Genomic DNA, 19,823 nt, shown 5'->3' on the forward strand with positions numbered 1-19,823 from the left:
TTTTTGAGGATGAGACATGGGGAAATGGAACAAGCACCAGAAACACTGGAGAAAGTATCTTGGTAGATTACGCAGCCGTCCTGGGGGGCTTACACCAGCAAATGCTGCCCAGCCTTGGTGAGGCATCCCGAGACCACAGCACATTCTATACAAGTGGGGCATCGGATGGGTCCGTGCCACACCCTTGTGCCGTGAACCCCAAAGACGTCTGTGGAGAAGCTACCCGACATGAAACAGAAGTCCCGGACATTAAAGAGCAGATTTGCGGTCGCTGGCATGAAATGGCATGGCGGGGCCGGCTATCTTGATGGTCTGAGCAATGGGCCTTGGGTTCACCCATGAACATGAAGAATGGAGGAGACACAGTGGAATTAGGGGAGGGGGACACAGGAGCCTGGGAGATGAGGCCCGGCAGATGGGCGGGTGGGGCAGAGCGCACCCAGCCCAGTGGCTGGACTAGACCATGCACGAGCAGCTGAGATGGAGGCTGGCGGGGGCCATGCTGCCAGGCAGAGGTCTTACTTGCATGAAGATCTGGGCCCTGGGGGAGGAGTTCTCCACCATGCGATTCACCATACTGATGAGAGTCTCGCTCTCACTCATCTGCAGCGAAGGAAGGAATGGACGATTCAAACTCGCACCCCTGCGGAGCTCTCGCCCCATCTCCTGCCTGGGCTCACTTCCCCGGAACAGGAAAGGGCAGCTCGTCCTGGGGTCTCCGGCTCCCTCTGCTTGACCTTACCCGTCGCTCACCCCTTGTGAGCTCTGTCCCAGGACCAGCACTGAAGGTGCCCCGAAGAGAGGCCACAGAAGGGGGGTGGGGGCTGCTGTGCCCTTGCTCGCTGGCCCCGAAGAGACCCCCTTGCTCAGTGACACTTCCCCTGGGGTGCCTGAGAGGTGCGGGTCTCATTCATACCGGCCAAGGTCAACTCCCTGCCCCGGCTCTCTTTCCTCACACCATTTTCCGTCAAAGACTGCACAGGCAGATGGGAAAACCCATCTCCCCGCATGCAAACTAAGTCAGACAGCTGAGATAGAAAACCTGGCGCTGCTCTTCAGATGGGCCCTCACAGAGAGGCAGGCACAGCTCTTCCCCCCCCCCCCCCCCCCGCCCCCGACCCCTGCCCCCTTCTTGGCTCTAGAGTAGAAAGGATTGCTAAACAGGGTTTCCAGAGCTGGGCTGGTAGCATCCATGCTGATCTTGGATGGTGCTAAGGAGGGAAATAAGGAGACCAAAAGAAGCAAGCCGCGTTAAAGGGACACCAGATACTCGAACACTGTTCTCTGATACGTTATCTCTGTGTTTCAAAAATCATTAGGAACATGGAGGGGGAAAGACTACTTGGCAAATGAAAAAGAAAGAAATGAAGAAGGGCAGGGGAGAGGGAGGCAGGGGGGTGTGGGGGGAGAGGGAAGACAAGCCAAACAAATCAGCTGGAGATGCCATCATTCCCCCCCTGGTTCCAGTGCGACAGCATCAAAATTTGAAAACATCAGGGACTGTCCTTGGCTATGTCCCTTTAACTCAACTGACCTACAGGACGAGGTAGCAGAAGACAGAGGGAGGTTGTGTGGGAAAAGCTTTGGGGTAGAGGGAGTGCGTGGGGGAAGGGACGCAGCCACGTTAGGGCAGAGTTTCTGGGGTCAGAGTTCGGGAGGCGCTCACGTTTTTGGCTCTTACCTCCCCCACCTTCGTTGGCCCCACATGGATTTTGACTCTTATCGCTTTAGGCAGCAACCCAAAGGCGGCCTTGCTTCTATGCGCTGGGGACAGGGCGAGGGGCACCCAGCCACCTCCATAGGGAAACGCTTTCCTAGGATCTGATCTCTCTACCTTTTTAACCCACTTGGGAGTTTTGTTTTTTTTTTTTTCAATGACATCAAGTTTCATTTAAAAGGATTTCCAAAGAGCAGTTGTAGTAGGAGGTTGAGCCTTCGTGAAATAGTTCACGGTCAACAGGACATCGGCCCCATTTTCTGGAAGGATATGAACTCAAGTCAGTCTGTTTTCTTGGAGTCATGTGTGTTTGAGGCCAGGTTTATTGTGCACGGGGCATGCACATGCAGTGGGTGTGGGATTGTATACGGTGTGTGTATACGTGTGTGTGTGTGTGTGTGTGTGTGTATGTGTGGTGTCTGTGTAGGACCTGCTAACACACCAGGCTTTGAGAGGGCAGAGGCGGCCCAGGCTTTGCCTGGACACCCACAGACCTCACGGCTCACCCAACCACTGGATCTCCAGTACTAAAGGAGGGAAGCAAGAATGTTCTCACCTTGGCCTGCTCCCACTCACACTGGGGCTTTGAGGATCTCTCAGCCCACAAGGGCTTTGTCTCTAGGATTCCTCTGTGCCACCTTCTGTCTATCCAAAATGTCAAATTTTGTGGGAAACCACCCAGCGCAGGGCCTCCTACATCATAAAGGTGCTCAAGTAATATTCTAAATTGAGTATCAGAAGGAAAAGAATAAAATTGCTGCCCCCTGACAGAGCGCTAGAACATGTGCTCTTCCGTGACCCTCTAGCAGCTCTGAGAGGTGGGCAAGGCAGGTTCTACAATGTCCAGTTCATGAGTGAGAAAACAAAGGCCCAGAGAGATGAAGCGACATTTTGAAGTCTAAAAAAAAAGGGGGGGGGGAGCATAACAAAAACTACTGTAAATGGCAGAGCTGGGACTAGAAGGTCTGACTCCACGATCTGGACTCTTATTTTTGTTTGTTTGTTTGTTTGTTTTGTAAGTAGGCTCCAGACCCAGCAGGGAGCCCAACACAGGGCTTGAACTCATGACCCCGAGATCAAGACCTGAGCTGAAATCAAGAGTCAGAGGCTTAACCAAATGAGCCAACCAGGTGCCCCTGGACTCTTATCAGATAAAACTCCCTTTTAAGATTATTATCTTTTGGGGCACCTGGGTGGCTCAGTGGGTTAAAGCCTCGGCCTTCAACTCGGGTCATGGTCTCGGGGTCCTGGGATAGGGAGCCGGCTTCCCTTCCTCTCTCTATGCCTGCCCCTCTGCCTGCTTGTGATCTCTGTCTGTCAAATAAATAAATAAAATCTTAAAAAAAAAAAAAAAGATTATTATCTTTTATCTAGAGGAGGTCCTCTGAAAGGTTATTTTTGAAGGTCTCAGCCTAAGGGCCCAGGCTGTCCATGAGGGCAGAAGCCCCTGGAGGACCCAGCTGTGGCACTGAATGCTGGCACAGCCAGGCACTGTAGGTGGGCCACAGACAGGACAGCCGGCCCAGGAGCCCCGAGGCCACTCAGTCCTGCTCCTCCCTCCTCTGGGCACTGAAGCGCCTGCTTTCTGCTGGGGCCAGCCCACACAGCCCACTGCCGGACTGGGTTGGCAGCCTGAGACTCATCCTCACGTGGACTGGAATACTTGTGCTGTGGACACCACCTGCTGCTTCTGGAACCAGGATGCAAGGTCCGAGGGTGATCCCACCAAGGCACAGAGGCCTGTGAGATGACAGGTTATGTGGCATATGACTTGTGTCTAGAACCTCCAACGGTTACACCAAGAGCCTCTGATTTCAAGTTTAAGGTTCCTTCTGCAACTTTAAGAGCATAAAACCATCCTTCATATATCAGACATCCCCTCAGCTATAGACTGGGTCAGAAGCTCAGAGTCACATTCCAAGCTCCGCCATTCACTAGCTGTGTGTCCTTGGCATGTTACTTAACCTCTCTGTTTCTTTCGTGTTACTGGTTCTAGAAGGGCGATAACAACAGTACCCACCTTGCAGTGCTGTTATACAGATTAAGTACTTCAGGGTGGCTAAGGAACCCAGAACAGCATGGGGCACAGAGAAAGCACCCAGTGATGGTGACGGCTACTATTATGGTCACGACTCTACTGTCATTTTTACCATCTCCCGCCGTTTCTACTGGGCCACGCTGGGGATGCCCAGGTCCCCTGTGATTTGTAGCAATGCCCAGCATCCTGACCCCCGCAGCATGTCTCAACGCAGGGAGCGTCAGAGCCCCTCAGCCTCCTAGGGCAAGGCAGCCAAAGGTTAGAACCTGGAGCAGGGTCTCCGCCGCCAGTCACTCCCATCTATGGGAACACTCGCAGACCCTTCCAGATGAGCCGAAGTTGTCTGCATTCCCTCTGTCTACCACGCAAGCCCCGTATGCAAAGAAACTTGGCAGGGGAGCTAACAAATATATGGGTTATCTGCATTTAAAAAACCATCCTAGGGCAAGTCTTTTAGTTCTCCGTTTATAAACTGTGGAGTTGAACAACAACCTGTGAACTAGGACAGATAATTTCCCAGATTCAGGGGGCACGGAACCCCTTGCATTTTAGGCCCAGCCTGGCTGCTCACCTCCCCCACCCCTCCCCCATCTCCGCCACTCCTGCCAGCAGAGATGCAAATTCCCGCCTTCCCGCAACCCCACCCCCACCCCTGCCAGTTCCATCTGGCCTGAACGAAGAGGAGGTGGCATTAATTATTCATGCGGTCATGTCCTACTCTCCTTTCCCCAGGAAACTCTCAGCGGCCCTAAAGGGCTTTGAGGAGAAGGGGTGTGAAGGCGCAAAACCAAAATATAAGCCACTTTGTTGTCTCCTGGTGTTGCCAACAAAGGTTGTCAAATGGATGGGCCGGGAGGAGGTGGTGGGGAGCAGGGAGACAGACGGGAGGGCAGGGGAATGGCGAGGGGGCACCAGCTCTGCCTACCTGCTGATCCAAATACTCTAGGTTTCTTTGCAACTGAAGGTCTAAAAGTTCATCCTACCCGGAGCCCGAGGCCCAACAGCAACACAAACAAACAGGAACAAGACAACAGAAAACAATAAAGAGGAAGCAAAGCAGTTAAGAGTTAGCTGGGGGACAAGGTCAAAAAGAGGCCTGTCTGCCCTTGAGGAGTTCTGGGGAAGGGAAGGGATGAGGCTGGGGCAGGCACCAAGTTGCCTACTAGATGCCCAGCGAGAGGAGGGACTCCCTGGGGCCCCAGCTGCGGGCTCCTGATCTCCCTGGCCCTCCCATGGGAGAGGGCAGCGCCACCGAAACCATCTAGTCAGCCCTCCCTAGCAGCTCCTGAGTTTTCCAGAAGAATCCATTGTCTCTAGATGGGTACTGAGCTGTGTGTCAGAGTTTGGGCAGAGAAGGATCAAGGGGAAGGAAGGGAGGGGCACTGTCCATGCCTACAGGGGCTCCTCCACCGCGGCCTCCTGGGGCTCTGCAGGGATAGGCGGCAGCAACAGGCCTTTGGGGACAAGGACTCAGCCTGTTGGTTCCAGTGCCCCACTACCGCACCCCACATCCCAGGTGCGGTGTCTGTATCCAGCTCTCCAGTGGGAGACAGAAACTCTCTGGAGAACAAATTCCCAGGAAAGACAAGTAGAAAGCAAGGAAAAAAGGAGGAAAAGACATAATATGGAAACATTTTTCTTCCTTAATTTCACCACTTGTCTTTTTCCCCAGAAGCAGCACTCCAGGCAAGGGCAGACTTAGAGAAAATGCCTGTTATTGGACACTCAGGTCTGACTTTTCTTCCTAGGCCATAACCCAAGCCCCCCCGACCAGGCCCTCCATGTGCTGGGCAGGAGGCTGTTGCGGGGTCGAGAGGACCAGGACATCACATGCCTCCAGATCCTGTCCCTGCTCCTCTACCTGGTGTCCCAGAGATGGGGTAACTTGGCCTCAAACTCTGGATTCGGGCCAGAGTTGTGGCTGGGAGGGAAGAGGTATCCAGAGGCTGCTAGAAACCAGGAGGGCCAGGCACCAGGCACAGAGGATCCCTGTGGCTGTCCCAGTTTGGCCCCGCCCTGGGAGGAGAGGTTCTGCGGGGAGTGGACCGGAGGAGAGGACGTACCATCTTATCGTGGACCGTGGGGGATGGTGGGTAGTTGTAGGGGAACAGTCCTGCAGGGACTGGCCGCCTGTCTCCCAGGTAATCATACTGGAAGAGAAAGGGAATTGGAGAGGTGAGGGGGCCTGGCTGGGACACAGACTTCCCCAACAACTGAAGTTCAAGGTCAGGGATGTTTGTATCCTGTCCCAGAGCAGATGCCAAATTAAAATGGACAGCAGTTATCCACTGCAACATCCTTGCGTTGACCTGTCTGGTCCTCGAGATTTGCAAAGACAGAACCCTGTCTGCCCAGGATCAGTGTTCCGGGAGTGACCTGGGGATGGGCACCAACAGCAATGCTCCTACTTAGGGGTCAAAGCGAATCCCCCGAAGCAGCTCTCCCATGGACAGACCCGCAGGGCCAGTGGCTCCCCTGGGCATCATCGTGGCTCCTGCCAACAGTGTGTGTCCCCATGGGACACAGTGACCCCGAGTCCCAGATGCCCTCACACCTCTGCCTCTCCTCTGCAGACAGTAAGAGGCTTCTGGGGGATCTCAGGGGACAAGGAAGGGAGGGCAGGCTGGTGGCTCACCTTGGGCGAGCTGATGGATCGCCTCATCACGTAGGCAGCAGGGTCGGCATAGATGTCCTCGCTGCGAGGTGGCAGACGCTCAAAGCGGGCACTGGGTGAGCGGACGGGGGAGTAAATGCGGGCACGGCTGTAGGAGCCCTGGCTGGGCGAGCGGGGCACAGAGTGGGAGCGGGGCTGCAAGGACAGGCGGCGCAGGGAGCTGGAGGCGGCGTCCAGCTCGTCGTAATAGATGGGCTGCCGGGGGGGGGGGGGGCCGGGGAGCCAGACGGTGCCATCCTGCCGCCCGTAGCCCGGGGGCTCCTTCCACTCCCGCAGCTGGAAGGCAGGGCCACCTCCGTTGCGGAAGGAGTGGCGCTTGTCCTCCAGAGCCCAGGGTGGGCTGATCCGATCATAGGCCGGCATGGAACAGATGCTGTCCGGCCGCACCCCTGGTGGGTAGTACTGGTAATCGTCGGGGTACTGGGTGGAGTAGGGGCTGTAATACTCAGGGACCCTGCGGGACACGGGGTAGAACCTAGAGGGACTGGGAGAGAGAGAGCACATTGTGAGGAAGCCAAACAAAATGAATGCAACCCCACCCACCCTGCTGTGCCCCAGGCGCACCTCCAGGTCCTCCAGCCCAGAGCAGAGTGTGAGCAGGTGAATGGTGCCCCCCCCCCCCCCCCCCCCCCCCCCCCGGCGGCCCCCGGGCCCCCCCCCCGGCCCCCCAGCCCAGGGCAGGGGGGGGGGGGGGGAAGGGGCCCCCCCCCCCCCCCACACCTGACCCTGGGAGCCACAGAGGCAGCCACTCCCTGGGCGCTGAGCCTGGCTTCCGGGGGTGCAGGGAAAGCTCCCTCAAACCTTCCTCCCTCAACCAGCTACCCGAGGCTGGGAATTTCACATTCAGAGTTTCCATCTTGGTCTTTTTAAAACGAAATAGCCCTGGGGAGAAACTTTAAGCCTTATTAGCTGACTCTCTCCCAGCATGAACCATGTATCAGATCTTTTCTAGAGCCATAAACAGCAGAAAGAAGGAGAGTATACTGGGCACTGGGGAGGGCGACGGAGGAGGGACAAAAGGGCAGCTTCCCGGTTTGATGTTCTCGTTAAGGAAGGGACCAGTAGGTTCTTGGGGCTCATCCCAAGTGAGGCGCTCTCCCTGGGGCCGGCCAGGTGTCCCAGGCAGTGGAGCAGCAGTGGGGAGCAGCCTTCCTGTGGCCGGCTGTCACCTGCGTGCGGGGAGATGCCCACCCCCGCAGGGAAGGAGCAGCAGCCCTGCTTGCCCCGCCGTATGCTACTGGACCGAAAATGTCTTCCAAATATTTGAAAGCCAATCACCGGACAAAGGAGCAAATTGCTCCAGAGGGCAGAACTAGGATCGGTGAGGGACAACACATATAAAGACTTTCAAATAATTAGAACTGTTCAAAACGGGGCTGAGTTGGCTTGGCAGCCATAGAGGCTCGTGGTGGCAGAGATACTCGGTGGCACCAAGGGTGTCGTAAGAGGGCAGGATGCGCGGATGGCTCTCGGATTGCACAGCTTGAAGTCCCCTCCCTCTGGGTGCCTGCCCGCCCTCTGGGCACCCTGCCTCCTCTCAGAGAGGCCCCGGGAGCTCTGGCCCTGTCTCTGAAGAAAGCAGACAGGGCAGGAGCTGGGCTGGGGTCCCAGTCCACCCCTAGAGCCTTGGGGCCGTGGAGGATTTGGATGTGCTAGGAATCCTGGGCAGGAGGGTCTACTTGATGTCCCAACTCAGCCCGGCTTCCAAAAGATTTCTGGCAGGGAATGCTGCGCATGTCACCTCTCCCCAGCTCCCCCCACCGCCCGCCCTAGCCCTAACATCACCCTGGCTCCACGCCGGCACCCCACCGGGACTCACCTCCTAAGGTCGTCAGGCGGGGGCACCCCTCGGCGCAGGTTCACCCACTGCTGAAGCTGGTTCATGGAGCTCTTGCGCTGGGCGATTTTGTCGGGGTCGGTCCGTGGGGGGAAGCTCCGCTGGTGTCCCCCGCTCTCTGAGTCCTGCGGCGGGAAAGCTGTGCTCCCGGGCCGGCTCGGGGAGCTATACTGCCAGCCGTTGGGCTGGGCAGACCGGTCTCCTCCCCCTGGGACCCTCGGTCCCTCGGGGTAAGGGCTGCCAGGCTCCGAGGCTGGTTCTGGTCCGGCTTGGATGCCATTGGCTTTCACCAGAGGCTCGCTCTTGACTTCGGGCCTCTCGGGCTTCCTCTCGGCTTTCTCACAGCCCCGGCCATCACCCTCCCCTCGAGTCTTGGCCTCGGGCTCTGGCTTGGGGAGGCTGTTGTGGGATGGCTGGTGGTGGTGTTTGCTAGGTGGGATGTTCTCGGAGTCTGGCTTCTCGTGGCTGCAGGACACCAAGGGAGATGTTGTAAATGACCCCAGGCCAGTGCGGAGCTGGGCAAGGGGTGGTCGACTGGGAAGGAAAAAGGAGTGGAGAAGAGAGGGCAGGAAGGCGGCAGTGGAAGAGGGATTCAGAGAATGACCATTTTGTTTCCTAAATGCCCCCCAGTTGGCCTTCTCACTCCAGCCTGGGCAATCACCATAAAACATAGTCCAAGCTTGCCTGTGCACAGTTTGCTCGTTTTACCCTCCAGATCTCCTCCACGGGTCACTCTCTGCTCCCTCCCGCTGACCTGCACTGAATCCAGCCTTCGGAAGCTGCGGCCAACCCTGACCTCCCCCAGATGTGGTCTCCTCGGCCGTCTGTCTCAGCGCCAGCCCCCAAGCTCCATACACACCCTACCAAAGCTTCGTCACAGTGACTGTCCTTGACGTTGGCTTGTTACGGAGCTTGTTACCGGTCAGCCCTGTGTCCTACACAAGTTCCTTAACGTCAGTGAGCCTCGGGCTCCTTGCTGGCAGGAGGGGTGGACCAGTCCCTCCCCCCACAGGACTGTGAGATCAAACGTGCCAGGCGCCAAAGCTGTCACCTCAAACATCTTCGGCACAGAAGCACGCTGGCTCCCGGCTCCAGAACAAGCTTCCTCCAGGACTGATTGTCAGAACGTGAGTGAGCTCCACGAGGCAGGAGCGCATAGACTCGGCTTCCCTTGTTTTCCTAGCACCCAATTCGGTGCCTGACACATACCTACTTACAGTAAATATTTATGGACCGAACGAATGAACTTCTGGAAGTGCGCCCCCCCCCCCCCCCCGCTGACGTGAAGATGGAGTCTCGTGACGCGTTCCCTGCCACTTCCCAAATCCAACATATTCAAGCATCCTTGTTGCGACACTGCCTGGTAAACACTTCTCAGACCCCAAAATAGACTTGGAATCTGTCTATACTGTAAAACCTCCTTCTTCTGGATCCCTGTTAACATCTACCTCAAGATTCCACAGGCTGAGTGAAGACAGGCCCCGAGGCTGCAGGGGGGTGGCGGGTGGGGACAGCGATGGGGCCCGCTGTGGGCTGAGTGTCTGTGGCACGGCCTGGCTTTGTAGCCACACCGTGAGGGATGATTCTAACTGCTGTCTTCGAGCAGAGAAAATCCAGGTTGAGAGAGGCTGAGTAACTCACATTGAGGTCACAGTGTGGGCAAGGGGCTAAGTGGGGATTCGAACCCAAGTCCACCCTCCTCCAGAAGTCATGGGCTTAATGCACACAGCCAAGACTAAACGAGCAAAGGACCCTGGTCTTTGGCTCCTGGCCAGGCCGTGAGGGAACCTGACTTCTCTCTTGGCCTCCACCAGCCCAGAGAGAAGAGGAAGAGCCAGTCAGGGGAAGAGAGACTCTAGGCCCGGAAATCCCGAAGCCAGGTCCCCCGCTGGGAGCAAGGAGCAGTTTACATGTCCTCAGAGGTTCAAGCCAGCACGCTGGGCTCAGGAGGTCAGACACTGGGGTGCTTCCTCACTCTTCTTTCTCTGGCACTCCCCCCACCCAGGCCCAGGGCCCTGGAACTCACCTGTGACGCACAGCTTGGGGCACCGACTTCTGGGCTGGGGGGATCTGCACCCGGGCAGCCTCCCCCATGGCCTGGATCCAGGCCTCCTGCTCCTCGGAGCTCTCAGCGCTGAAGAAGTAGGTGCGGACCCCGGCGTGCTCAGCCTGTGGGGAGAGGCAGTGCGTGGGACCAGCCCCGGCCTCATCCACCCAGCACGTAGTCACCTGTAGGGAGAAGACAGCCATATCCACAGGACAGGTGGTCAGGCAGGCTATTCCCTTGACCTGCAGCTCTTCCCCTGCCCACCCCTCCCCCGGAGCTCAGGAGTAGGGTGAGGAGGACAGCCCCCAGCTGGGCCAAGGGCTCCAGCTAGCATACAGACAAGCTCTCTGGACCCAGCCATCCAATAGCCAGGTAAGCTCACCTGCCCTCCCAGAGATGATTATAAACAGGAAGGACAATTACTACGCCCACTCTCCCATCAAATTCCATCTTTGATTTGAAGGGCAATTATTACCCGATGTCTGGGACAGATGACCCCCACCCTGCCCCCGAGCATAAGCCAGTCTTGGCTCTGGCTTCAAGTCGGAGGAGCTAGTACTGTCTCTCCTGGGCAGAGAGACAGCCAGGTCTCCGTCTCCCTGGGCGTGCAAGGGGCATGCACTGATGGTTGGAGCACGCTACCTAGTCGGTGGCCGCGGGCAGGTGCGGCAGGCGGGAACCCAGAAGAGAGCTCCTGTCCAGAGGAGGGGTCCTCACGCAGTCAGAAGGAGGAGAAGCAGAGAACAGGTCAACCAGACACCAGAGGGGGAGACAGAAGATGATGTGGCAGGAATATTGAGCAGCAGAGGGAAGTGGGGAGTGAGTCAGGCTACCCCCTTCTACTCGTTTTCACGCTGCCACCCGATGGGACAAGGGTGGGGAGTGGAGAGCTTGCCCCAAGACAACTGGGGCTGCTGGCCGAGAGGATTCCAGGCATCCCAGTGCTGATCCTAGCTTGGTCCCCATCCAGCTCTGCAGCTGCGTTTGACTTGGGTTTTTGTTCTGGCCTGAAGTGATGCATCTGTCTATGGGGAAGGATCTTCCTGGTAAAGCTCGAAGTTCTCAGGCCACAAGGGAAAATGCTCCAGAGCTGAATTCTTTCTGGGACCTTGGCGTACTCTCCCGGTGAGACCTTCCATCTCCCAGGAAAAGCTGGTAGCCTGGTTTACCCCACTCAACATGAGAAATCCAAGTGATTAACAGTCTCAGATGTGAACCTCCCTTTGGTCTCTGACTCCGTGGGTGTGAAATCATGGGTCTCTCAGGGTGGGAAGGAGAGAAGATAGGGCTCTCCTGGTCAAGCCCCAGGGCTCTCCTAAGCAGCAGTGTCAAATCCCCACCCTCCAAATGCTTTCCTGGCTGGACCCTCACTCCTCTGTACCACCTGTCCCAGACACACGATTCCTATCTGACGGGAGTTTTTACCCAATAACATGTCCTACTTCCTCTGGCTCCTGCCCAATCCCACCCTCCAGCAGGGGGCCCGGCTTGTGCGCAGACGATGGGAGATGCTTCCAGCCAGCGAAGCTGTAAGGAGGCATCTGGGGGTTGAAACTGCACAAGGATACAGAGGGGAGGGGCCCTGGCGAGCTCTGGTGTGGAGGACACCGGGTTGTTGTAGAGAAGAGAGAGATAGAGGTGGACCTGGTAGGCGTGACCTGGGGCTGGTACCAGTGGGCAGCAAGTGAATTAATTTGCTAGTGTCTTGTGCGTGCAGAGCTCTGCTCTGGGCACCAATCACAGGAAAACAGACATGCTCTCTGCACTTGAAGAGCTCACGGTCAAGCTAGAGGACAAAGCATGCCCACAGGGAAACAAGGACAGAGCAAAGGCACAGGAGCAAATGCTTGCAACAGGGAAAGGCAGGGGGCCTGGGAAAAGACAGGGCAGTGAATGGGCAGCCAGAGGGGACAGTGGCCTGGCACCATGAAAGCGAGGAAGGTACCCCAGTGCAGTGAAGTCCACCGAGCCCCCACGGGGCTGGGTTAGGAAGAGGTTAAGTCTTTCTGCAGCAGGCTGGGCAGGGCTAGTGCCCAGCTCATTATTCGCCATCCAAGACTTTCACTTGGTGGCCAACAACAGGACAAGCCTCCCATCTGTCTCCACTCCCCACCCTTCCCTGGGGAAGGGCCATTGAATAGCCACAATTGGAACCCTTTGTGGGCCACTGAACTTGGCCCTCAGAGTTGGGTTTTAAAGAGGCAGTGAACTCCTTGGGGGAACAGGAAGGAGGAGAGGGGCGGCTGTGTGCAGAGAGCTGGGGCTGATGGCAGACGTGTGTGCGTGTGTGTGTGCGTGCGTGCGTGTCAGTCACTCGGGACGCCTGGTGCTGGCACAGCTCCGAGCTGCAGAGTGGCTGTGTCTGTGCACAGGTCTGGAGGGGAGAGTGAGACCGGCTGTTGGGCTGTGTGGGGGTGTGTGTGTGAATGTGTACAGTAGGGCTGTCTGTTGTTGGTTAAACAACCTGTTTCTTCTTCCCCGGCGGGAACTCCGCTCCCTGGAGCGAGAGTTTTATTAATTGTTCATTTGTGTTCACACCTCTGGCGGACAGGACCCCAGGAAACTCGGAACTAATCACATACCAAAGAAGGCCCTCCTTGTTCCCTAATCACATACCAAAGCAGCCCCTGTGCACGCTGCCCTCCTGTCTTCCACGATCAGGTGACTGGAGTCGGAAGCACAGAAAGGGGCAGAGTCTCTGAGGTCCTACAGGCTTGGATACTGACCAGGCGTTACCTGCAGTTTCTATCATCATCCCACACCATAGCTCTGAGTTCTCAGGGACTTGGACAGCCCTTCTCAGCTAGGGGAGGGAGGGCTTTCTGCTAAGAAAATGCATAGCTGGTATCCTAATTTTATATTTGGAAATGAAAAGGAGACTCTGGTCTTTGCATCATAAAATACAAAAAGGGCACAGGATTTTTATTGTTTTTAGTGGGTCATGAATTTTTAAATGTGGAAAAACACCAGCTTGCGACGAGCCAGTTGCCAGCCCATCTCTGATGGGTGGGTCCCCTGGGGGGGTTCCCAGGGAATGACACAGAGCGGGTGGGTGAGGCCCATCTTCTCGGGCTCCTGTTCTCCCAAACTACGGTCTGCATGAGGTTCGTCTTTCTCTACTGTGATCAAACTCAACTCCTAATTTTCTCTAGAGATTGAAATTTGTGTAGGTTTGACTGGGGGTCTAGTTCCCTGGGCCCAATGTAGCTCCCTACACTGCTGTCTAGAAGGGAGGTCAGAACGCCACCAGCCCACAGCCCCTGTCCCTGCTGCTGGGCCATCGTGCAGAGGGTTCATGGGTTCAGGACGTAAGTACTTCTCCCCCAGGAAAAACTGCGGCACCACTGAAAACCATCTCTCTCAGCCCAGCCTGAGGGGACCCACCCAGCTGACTCCCGAGATAAGAGGAGGTGGTCTTGATAGAGCTGGGACTGACTCCAGGGGCCACGGCCTTCTCCCTCCTACTACCACTGGGGACCCCTTGGGGAGGGGGCTCAGGATTCTTCTCCGTTCATTCATGCCCTCGAAGAGCAGGCCTCCCTTCCGCACCTGGCCTGGGAGAGGAAAGCCAACTGACCTTAAATGTGTGTTTTCGGCTGATGTTGTCCGACGGCTGCACGGCGGCCACCCGGAAGCTCAGGAGGGGGATGCTACCCAGGATGCTCTCCTCCTTCTCATCTGTCGGGGACACAGAGGCCCAGGTGATACACGTGTGCCTGCTGAGTGCGCGTGCGTAGGGAGAGGGCCGGCGTCTATTGTCCCTATGACAATGACGATAACCCTAACCCTAACCCTAATCGCAATAGGCACGTGTGGCTCATCAGGCATTCCGGTCCGCCAGCCACCAGCACACAGGCTGTACTCTGCACAACACGGAGAGGCACAGTCCCTGCAGATGGGGAGCCTGGCTTGCAGACACCGTCCTAGAGCCTGGGACTATAGCAGTGGCTGGGAGAGAAGAGCCACCTGCCCTCAGGGAGCTTCCCTTCTGGGATACAGGTAAGCAAAAAAGCAGCAGCTACTGTGATGGAGGGTTTGCCGTCCTTCGGGTACTGTTCTAAGTTAGATGTCTTAATGAGTTTAACCCTACCCACGATTACTGCGATTACCCCCATTTTACAGGAAAGGAGGTGGAGGCACAGAGAGGTTAAGTAATTTGTCCAACATTACTGGAGTAGAGTGCTGGGTTGGTCTTCAGACCCAAGAAGTCTGACTCCCAAGCAAACACTCTTTTTTTTTTTTTAACTCCACCCAGACCAGGGGCTCAAACTCAAACTCAAACAACCCCAAGATCAAGCTCCTGCTCTACTGACTGAGCCAGCCAGGTGCCCCTCCCCAGGAAGCCTTCCGAGCCACTGTCTCATCTATAGAGCCTCCCCAAGCAAGACGATTCCAGGAGGGGCACACGTAACGGGACGATAATGGGATCGGGCATGGCAGAGCAGACAGCCCCGTCTTCCGCTCTGGCTCCTCTGGGTACCTGTTTCTAAGGTTCTCCCAGGCACCCAGCAGCTTCCTCTGTCCTCTCCAGACAGAGGTCTGCCCTCCCCTTCCTGGCCCCCCATGTCTCCACAAGCAGACACACCCCTGCAGAGCCCCTCAGCCCTCTGGTCCCCACACAGGCTAACAAATAGGCTTCTCTGTAATTCATCCTGGATCTCCAAGGAGCCCCATGGATGAGCTCATCAGCCGGAGCCACAGATGATGGGTGGGGGTGCTCTGTGGAATGGGGGGGCAACTCCCCAGTTCCCTGGGATAGCTCTTTGCTTCCAAGGGTAGAAACGCTGGAAAACTCTCCTTTAGGCATCAGAAGGAATCTCGGGGAGTATAAAGTCATGAGCACCCCTTCTCCCCTCCCTCATCACACGAGAGACTTGGCTTAAGGTCCAGCTTCCTCCACAGAGTCAGCGTGGCACCAGAGGAAGGCCGAAGCCCAAGGATCAGGAGGAGCCTGGGGCCGCGGACCCAGGGCTTCCTTAGGAAAGTGGAGGCTGCCGTCCTCTGGAGGCGGTGGCTTTCTGCCAGGTAGTGTCCCGGCCAATGCTTACAGGGTCTCTTGAGAGCATCTCCCAGTGGATGGTGGCCCCCATCACGGTGCCCTTTGAGTTCATGACTTTTCAGTCTCTCCCCTCAGGCCAGTCCCAGAGTCTCTCCCCTGCAGAGATCCTGGCTTTCCGTCAGCTTCATTCAGACTCTGGCTCCAACCAGCCCTGGGTCCCAGAGGCCCAGCACCAGGGGCCAGACCCTGGCAGATTCTTCTCCCCTAGTCTTGGCGTTTTTCCTGGGGCTGGATCCTGTCTCTGCAGCCCCTTCCTGATTTCTCTTTTTGGGGTTCAGGTGGTAGCGACTCAAGGCTCAGGGACAGCAGCATTCTGGAGGGGTCACTGGGTACAACCTTTGTGAAAGTTAATGATTTACTGCCTTGCCCCTAGGAGGCCCAAAGAAGTCGGGGCTCTGCCATGCCCAGGGCATGGGGGAAAGGGAACAGGCTCTCCCACTACAAAACCCTTGCACCCTTCTCTTCCTGTGGCCCCACACCAGTGTGACAGGGCCATCCCTGCCCCCGTCCCTCTCTAGCTCCCTCGGGATCTCCTTGACACAACACTGCTGTACGATTTCAAAAATAACTTCCTAGAGGCTGCCTCACCAAAGTTATTAGGTCTCTCTCTCTTTTTTGAGAGGCTTGGGAGTGAGTGCTGGCGTGCGCACAGCAGGTGGACACTGGGGTGTATTCATTTACTCAACACTGATTGAGCACCTACTATGTGCCATGTGCTGTTTTAGGCACTGTGGCTATCACAGTGAACAAAACCGAGATTTCTGCCTTCATAGATCGGCTCACATGCTCCAGGGAGACAGGAGGAAGATCAGCACACAAGCTCCGATTGGTAGGTCACCTGCTAGTAGTGACTGGGGGCCTTCCTCCGCTTCCTCCTTTTCCTAGCCCATCCCCCACCCTTCACCCTCAATCGCATGACTGTGCTGTGTGCCTACTGTGTCCCCCAGCAGCACCTGGAACTCTGCCTGAAACCTGGAGGGTGCCTGGTAAATACTGTTGAATGTCAAGTGAGTGAGTGACCATGTGAGCAAGCAGGCTCTGTCTTTATCCCACGGTCACGCCCCATGGGTGCTAGAGGCTATGGGGCAGGTTTGCACCCCGGTCCCCACCCCCACCCCCGTGACTGACCAACGTCCACCTGAAGCAGAGCCCGGGGATCTGGCAGAACAAGGAAGAGTGGTGGGCCCTGCCTTCCTGCGGCCCCGGCCAGCCCCAGGAGAAGAGGCAAGCTCACCTTTATAGTAGAAGAGGCAGCGATCCACCAGGACAAACCAGCGCTTGTTCCACTGCTTAACCCCGGAGCTGGCCTGTAGGATGCGAGAGGACAGAGGGGAGGGACTGTGAGCTGGGCATGGGAGGGGGGATGCAGGGGGAGGAGCTTGGCACCAATTACAAGGCCATCCTGCCTCTGGCCGCAGCGGCTCTGCCGCTAACAAGTGCAGCCAAACCCCTTGGGACCTCAGACGCGGGAAAGTGACATTAGATCATTGTCTGTAACCTTCCAATTCTGTCATCTCAGGCCTCAGCGTCTCTCCCGGGGAAGAAAGAAGGGGTGAGAGGTGAGCCAGAATGAGAGGGCAGAGGGTCGGCAGGGAGGGTGGGGAGGTCAAACTGGGAAGAATTAGTGGACCCCAGGACCAAGAACACCCCTCTTCCTTCACAGCAAGAGGGACCTCCCGAGAACGAGCCAGTGGGTTGTTCTGACAGGGTTGGCGACCCAGCATATTTCTGTCATGCCGTCTGCCCCTTAGGAGACTTGGCTGGGTTCCCAAATGTGACACTAATTTTTCTGTGTGATTTTGGGAAGATACTCAACTTCTCTGAGTCTTTATAGAATTAGGAGATTCATTCAAAGAGATATATCCAATATCAAAAATAGGACACAGGAGGACGTATCAAAACGTGCAAGGGACCATTATTGCAACTACAGAGGAATCGGAGTGAGAGAAAGTGGAGGTCCTGGTGGGCGGACGGCGGAGGAGGCCTCACCTGTTTGAAGAGCCAGCCTGCCTTGGTGACGGGAGCAGAGAGATTACGCTTCATGGAGTGTGAGCGCTTCCCAAAGGCGATGGCCTTGCGGGACGTTCGGGTAGCCTGGGGAGGCAGACAGAGAAACCAGCCTGCTTTCTTCTCTCCCCCTCTCTGCTCTGTCTGCAGCGGGAGCTACCCTTGCTGGGAGCTGTGGCTCTTTCCACGCCTCGGGGGTCCTCACCCTAAGAGGACCAACTCAAGGGTACAGCTTTCCAATTCTTTGACTCTTTTTCTTACCACTAAAACGGGGCCCAAAAGAACCATCTGACCTGTCTCACAGTGGTATGGATTTTGTTGTTATTGTTGTTGTTTTAAGGAGAAAATAAGAATTCTCATTTCACTCCTGAGCTATCTTTCTTCAACTGTCTGGAAGCTGGTCTTCCACTGTTCAGCCCTTCTCATCACTGTCAGCTTCTAGAACATTCCTTCAGAGTCACAGGATTCTGATCTCAATCATCCTCTTCACTCTAAATCTGGCCATCCCTGTGGCCTTGCCCTTGATGATGACTGATCCAGTGCCATAACCTCATAATACCGTGATAGCCTCAATTCCAAAACCATTCACTACTACCCTGTCACTTATTCCCACGGCTGCACCGTCAACCTGACGCCCATGACCCTTCGCCACTAACATCTTCAATTCCGGGATTCCCATTTCCTGACGCCATCCCCTCCTCTGGGCTTTCTCACTCCATTACTCAACACCACCAGCCAGTCCCTGAGCTCCTCAGTCCTTCCCTTTCCTTCTGGACCTGTCAGCCATGACGTCCTGGTTGTAGTCATTTCCCTACGAAGCCCAGGCTCCACGCTGGGGCAGGTCAGCCGCACTCTCAAACAACCCATCCATCGTCACGGCTTGCAGCTTCTCTACAACTCAGAATCCCAGAGCCGTCAAATTGTCCCCTTCCTGCCCTCATGGCCAGATTATGGTTTATGATTACAGAGCAGCTGGAGGAACAGGACAGAGCCCTCCGGCCCCCCAGTCCCCAACCTCAGCCCGGCCCAGCCCCCTCATGCCGCTCCCTGCCCTCCCCCTCCCCCACGCCCTCCCCACGGTAGACCCTGCTCCGCTCCACGGAGATGAGCCAGGCTCTCAGACATGCTCTTCTTCAATTTCACACCCTTTCACCCAGAAAATTACTGTCCTCACCACTGTCGCCTCTTTCTCTCCAATGTCAGAAGAAGAGGTGGCACCCTCCTTTTCAAGGCCAACACGTTCCACCCGCCATTTCCTGAGACTTTGCTCCATAGATAATCTCTTCTCCAATCTGTCTTCAACCTTGCCTTCTCCGCTAGCTGCTTCTCCTGAGCGAACATTCTCAGCTCTCTCCATCTTAAAGCATCAGTCTGTCTCTGTCTGTTGGTCTGTCTCTCCCCCTCAGCAGCTCTCCCTCCCTCTCACATGGCCACACCCACTGGACGCCGCACCCCACCCCCAACCTGAGGTGCCCTGAGGCCCTCAGGCAACACCTCCGCTCCTCTCCCTCTCTTCCTCACAGGACTAGGCTCCTGGAAGAGTCCGGATGTTCGCTCCTCACAGATGACATTGACCTTTCTGTCCTTCCTGAAACTCTCTTTTTGGTTTCTGTGGCAGGATTCTTTCCCCCACCTGCGGCCCCTCCTTCTCAATCTCCACTTGACTCCATTGGTGGACCTCAAACCAAACTTCAAATCTCATTTTTCTACATAGACAACGTATCTCGTCTGTACCCGTTGCCTCGGCTAACAACAGTATGCTGAAAGTTCTCCAGCCCTTATCTAAGAACTGTCTCCTAGCCTCACCCCGTTTTGTAACTGGCTGTCCAACCAGGACTTAAATGCGTGCAAAACCAAACTCATCTTTTTTCTCACCAAGCCTGTTCTGTATTTCTTTCTGGGCTACTCCAATCCCCCTAGTTGCCCAAACCCTCCTTCTTCTGCTCCTTGTACGACATTTGCGCGGGCCAGATTAGTCTATGTTCCTAATGGTCCTCGGATCTGTTCTTTCCTCTCAGGCCATCCATCATCTCTTCTTGCTGTGTACTATGTATCATGAAGTAGGGTTGCCTTTCTTAAACACAGTGGCATCACAATGCTCTCTTAGCATTTCTTAACTCTCTCTCATCACTTACAAAGGAGTTCCATTCCTTAGCCTGGCACACAAGGGCAGATCTGTAAGATTTGCCAGGCCCATGACCTGCCTTCTGCCCCCCTATCCGATGAGTCCCTCACTGTGAGGCCAAACTCCTGGTGGTCCTCTCCCACGGACGATAGCGGACGTGGAGAGCCTCATCTCCCTTGTCCTCTGACAAATCCCAACTCATCCTTTAAGCCTAGGGCAGGCCCCCTGACTCCACAAAACCTCCCAGACCTCCTGGCACAGTGAGCTGTCCCTCTACTCTGTCCACTCCTGTGCTCTAAAGCTTGTAACACTGCAAATG

The 19,823-nt window shown here is 56.1% G+C and overlaps 1 protein-coding gene across 16 annotated transcripts in view; it reads right to left on the reverse strand.

Annotated features, from left to right (window-relative positions):
* PLEKHA6 (pleckstrin homology domain containing A6) overlaps positions 1–19,823 on the reverse strand; it is a 141,990-nt gene that overhangs the window by 20,748 nt on the left and 101,419 nt on the right. For 8 of the 16 annotated variants that reach the window (XM_059413175.1, XM_059413181.1, XM_059413186.1 and 5 more), the window contains 9 exons: positions 17,362–17,466; positions 16,607–16,679; positions 13,891–13,991; positions 10,293–10,495; positions 8,249–8,731; positions 6,391–6,913; positions 5,819–5,905; positions 4,681–4,734; positions 523–603 (listed from right to left, as the gene is read on the reverse strand). In XM_059413175.1, coding sequence (XP_059269158.1) covers positions 523–603; positions 4,681–4,734; positions 5,819–5,905; positions 6,391–6,913; positions 8,249–8,731; positions 10,293–10,495; positions 13,891–13,991; positions 16,607–16,679; positions 17,362–17,466 — 1,710 coding nt within the window. The remainder of the gene's footprint in view (positions 1–522; positions 604–4,680; positions 4,735–5,818; positions 5,906–6,390; positions 6,914–8,248; positions 8,732–10,292; positions 10,496–13,890; positions 13,992–16,606; positions 16,680–17,361; positions 17,467–19,823) is intronic. The other 8 variants (XM_059413183.1, XM_059413190.1, XM_059413177.1 and 5 more) reach the window with 7 other exon arrangements.

Source organism: Mustela nigripes, chromosome 10 (assembly GCF_022355385.1).
Source record: "Mustela nigripes isolate SB6536 chromosome 10, MUSNIG.SB6536, whole genome shotgun sequence".
In the NCBI taxonomy this organism is placed as follows: Eukaryota; Metazoa; Chordata; class Mammalia; order Carnivora; family Mustelidae; genus Mustela; species Mustela nigripes.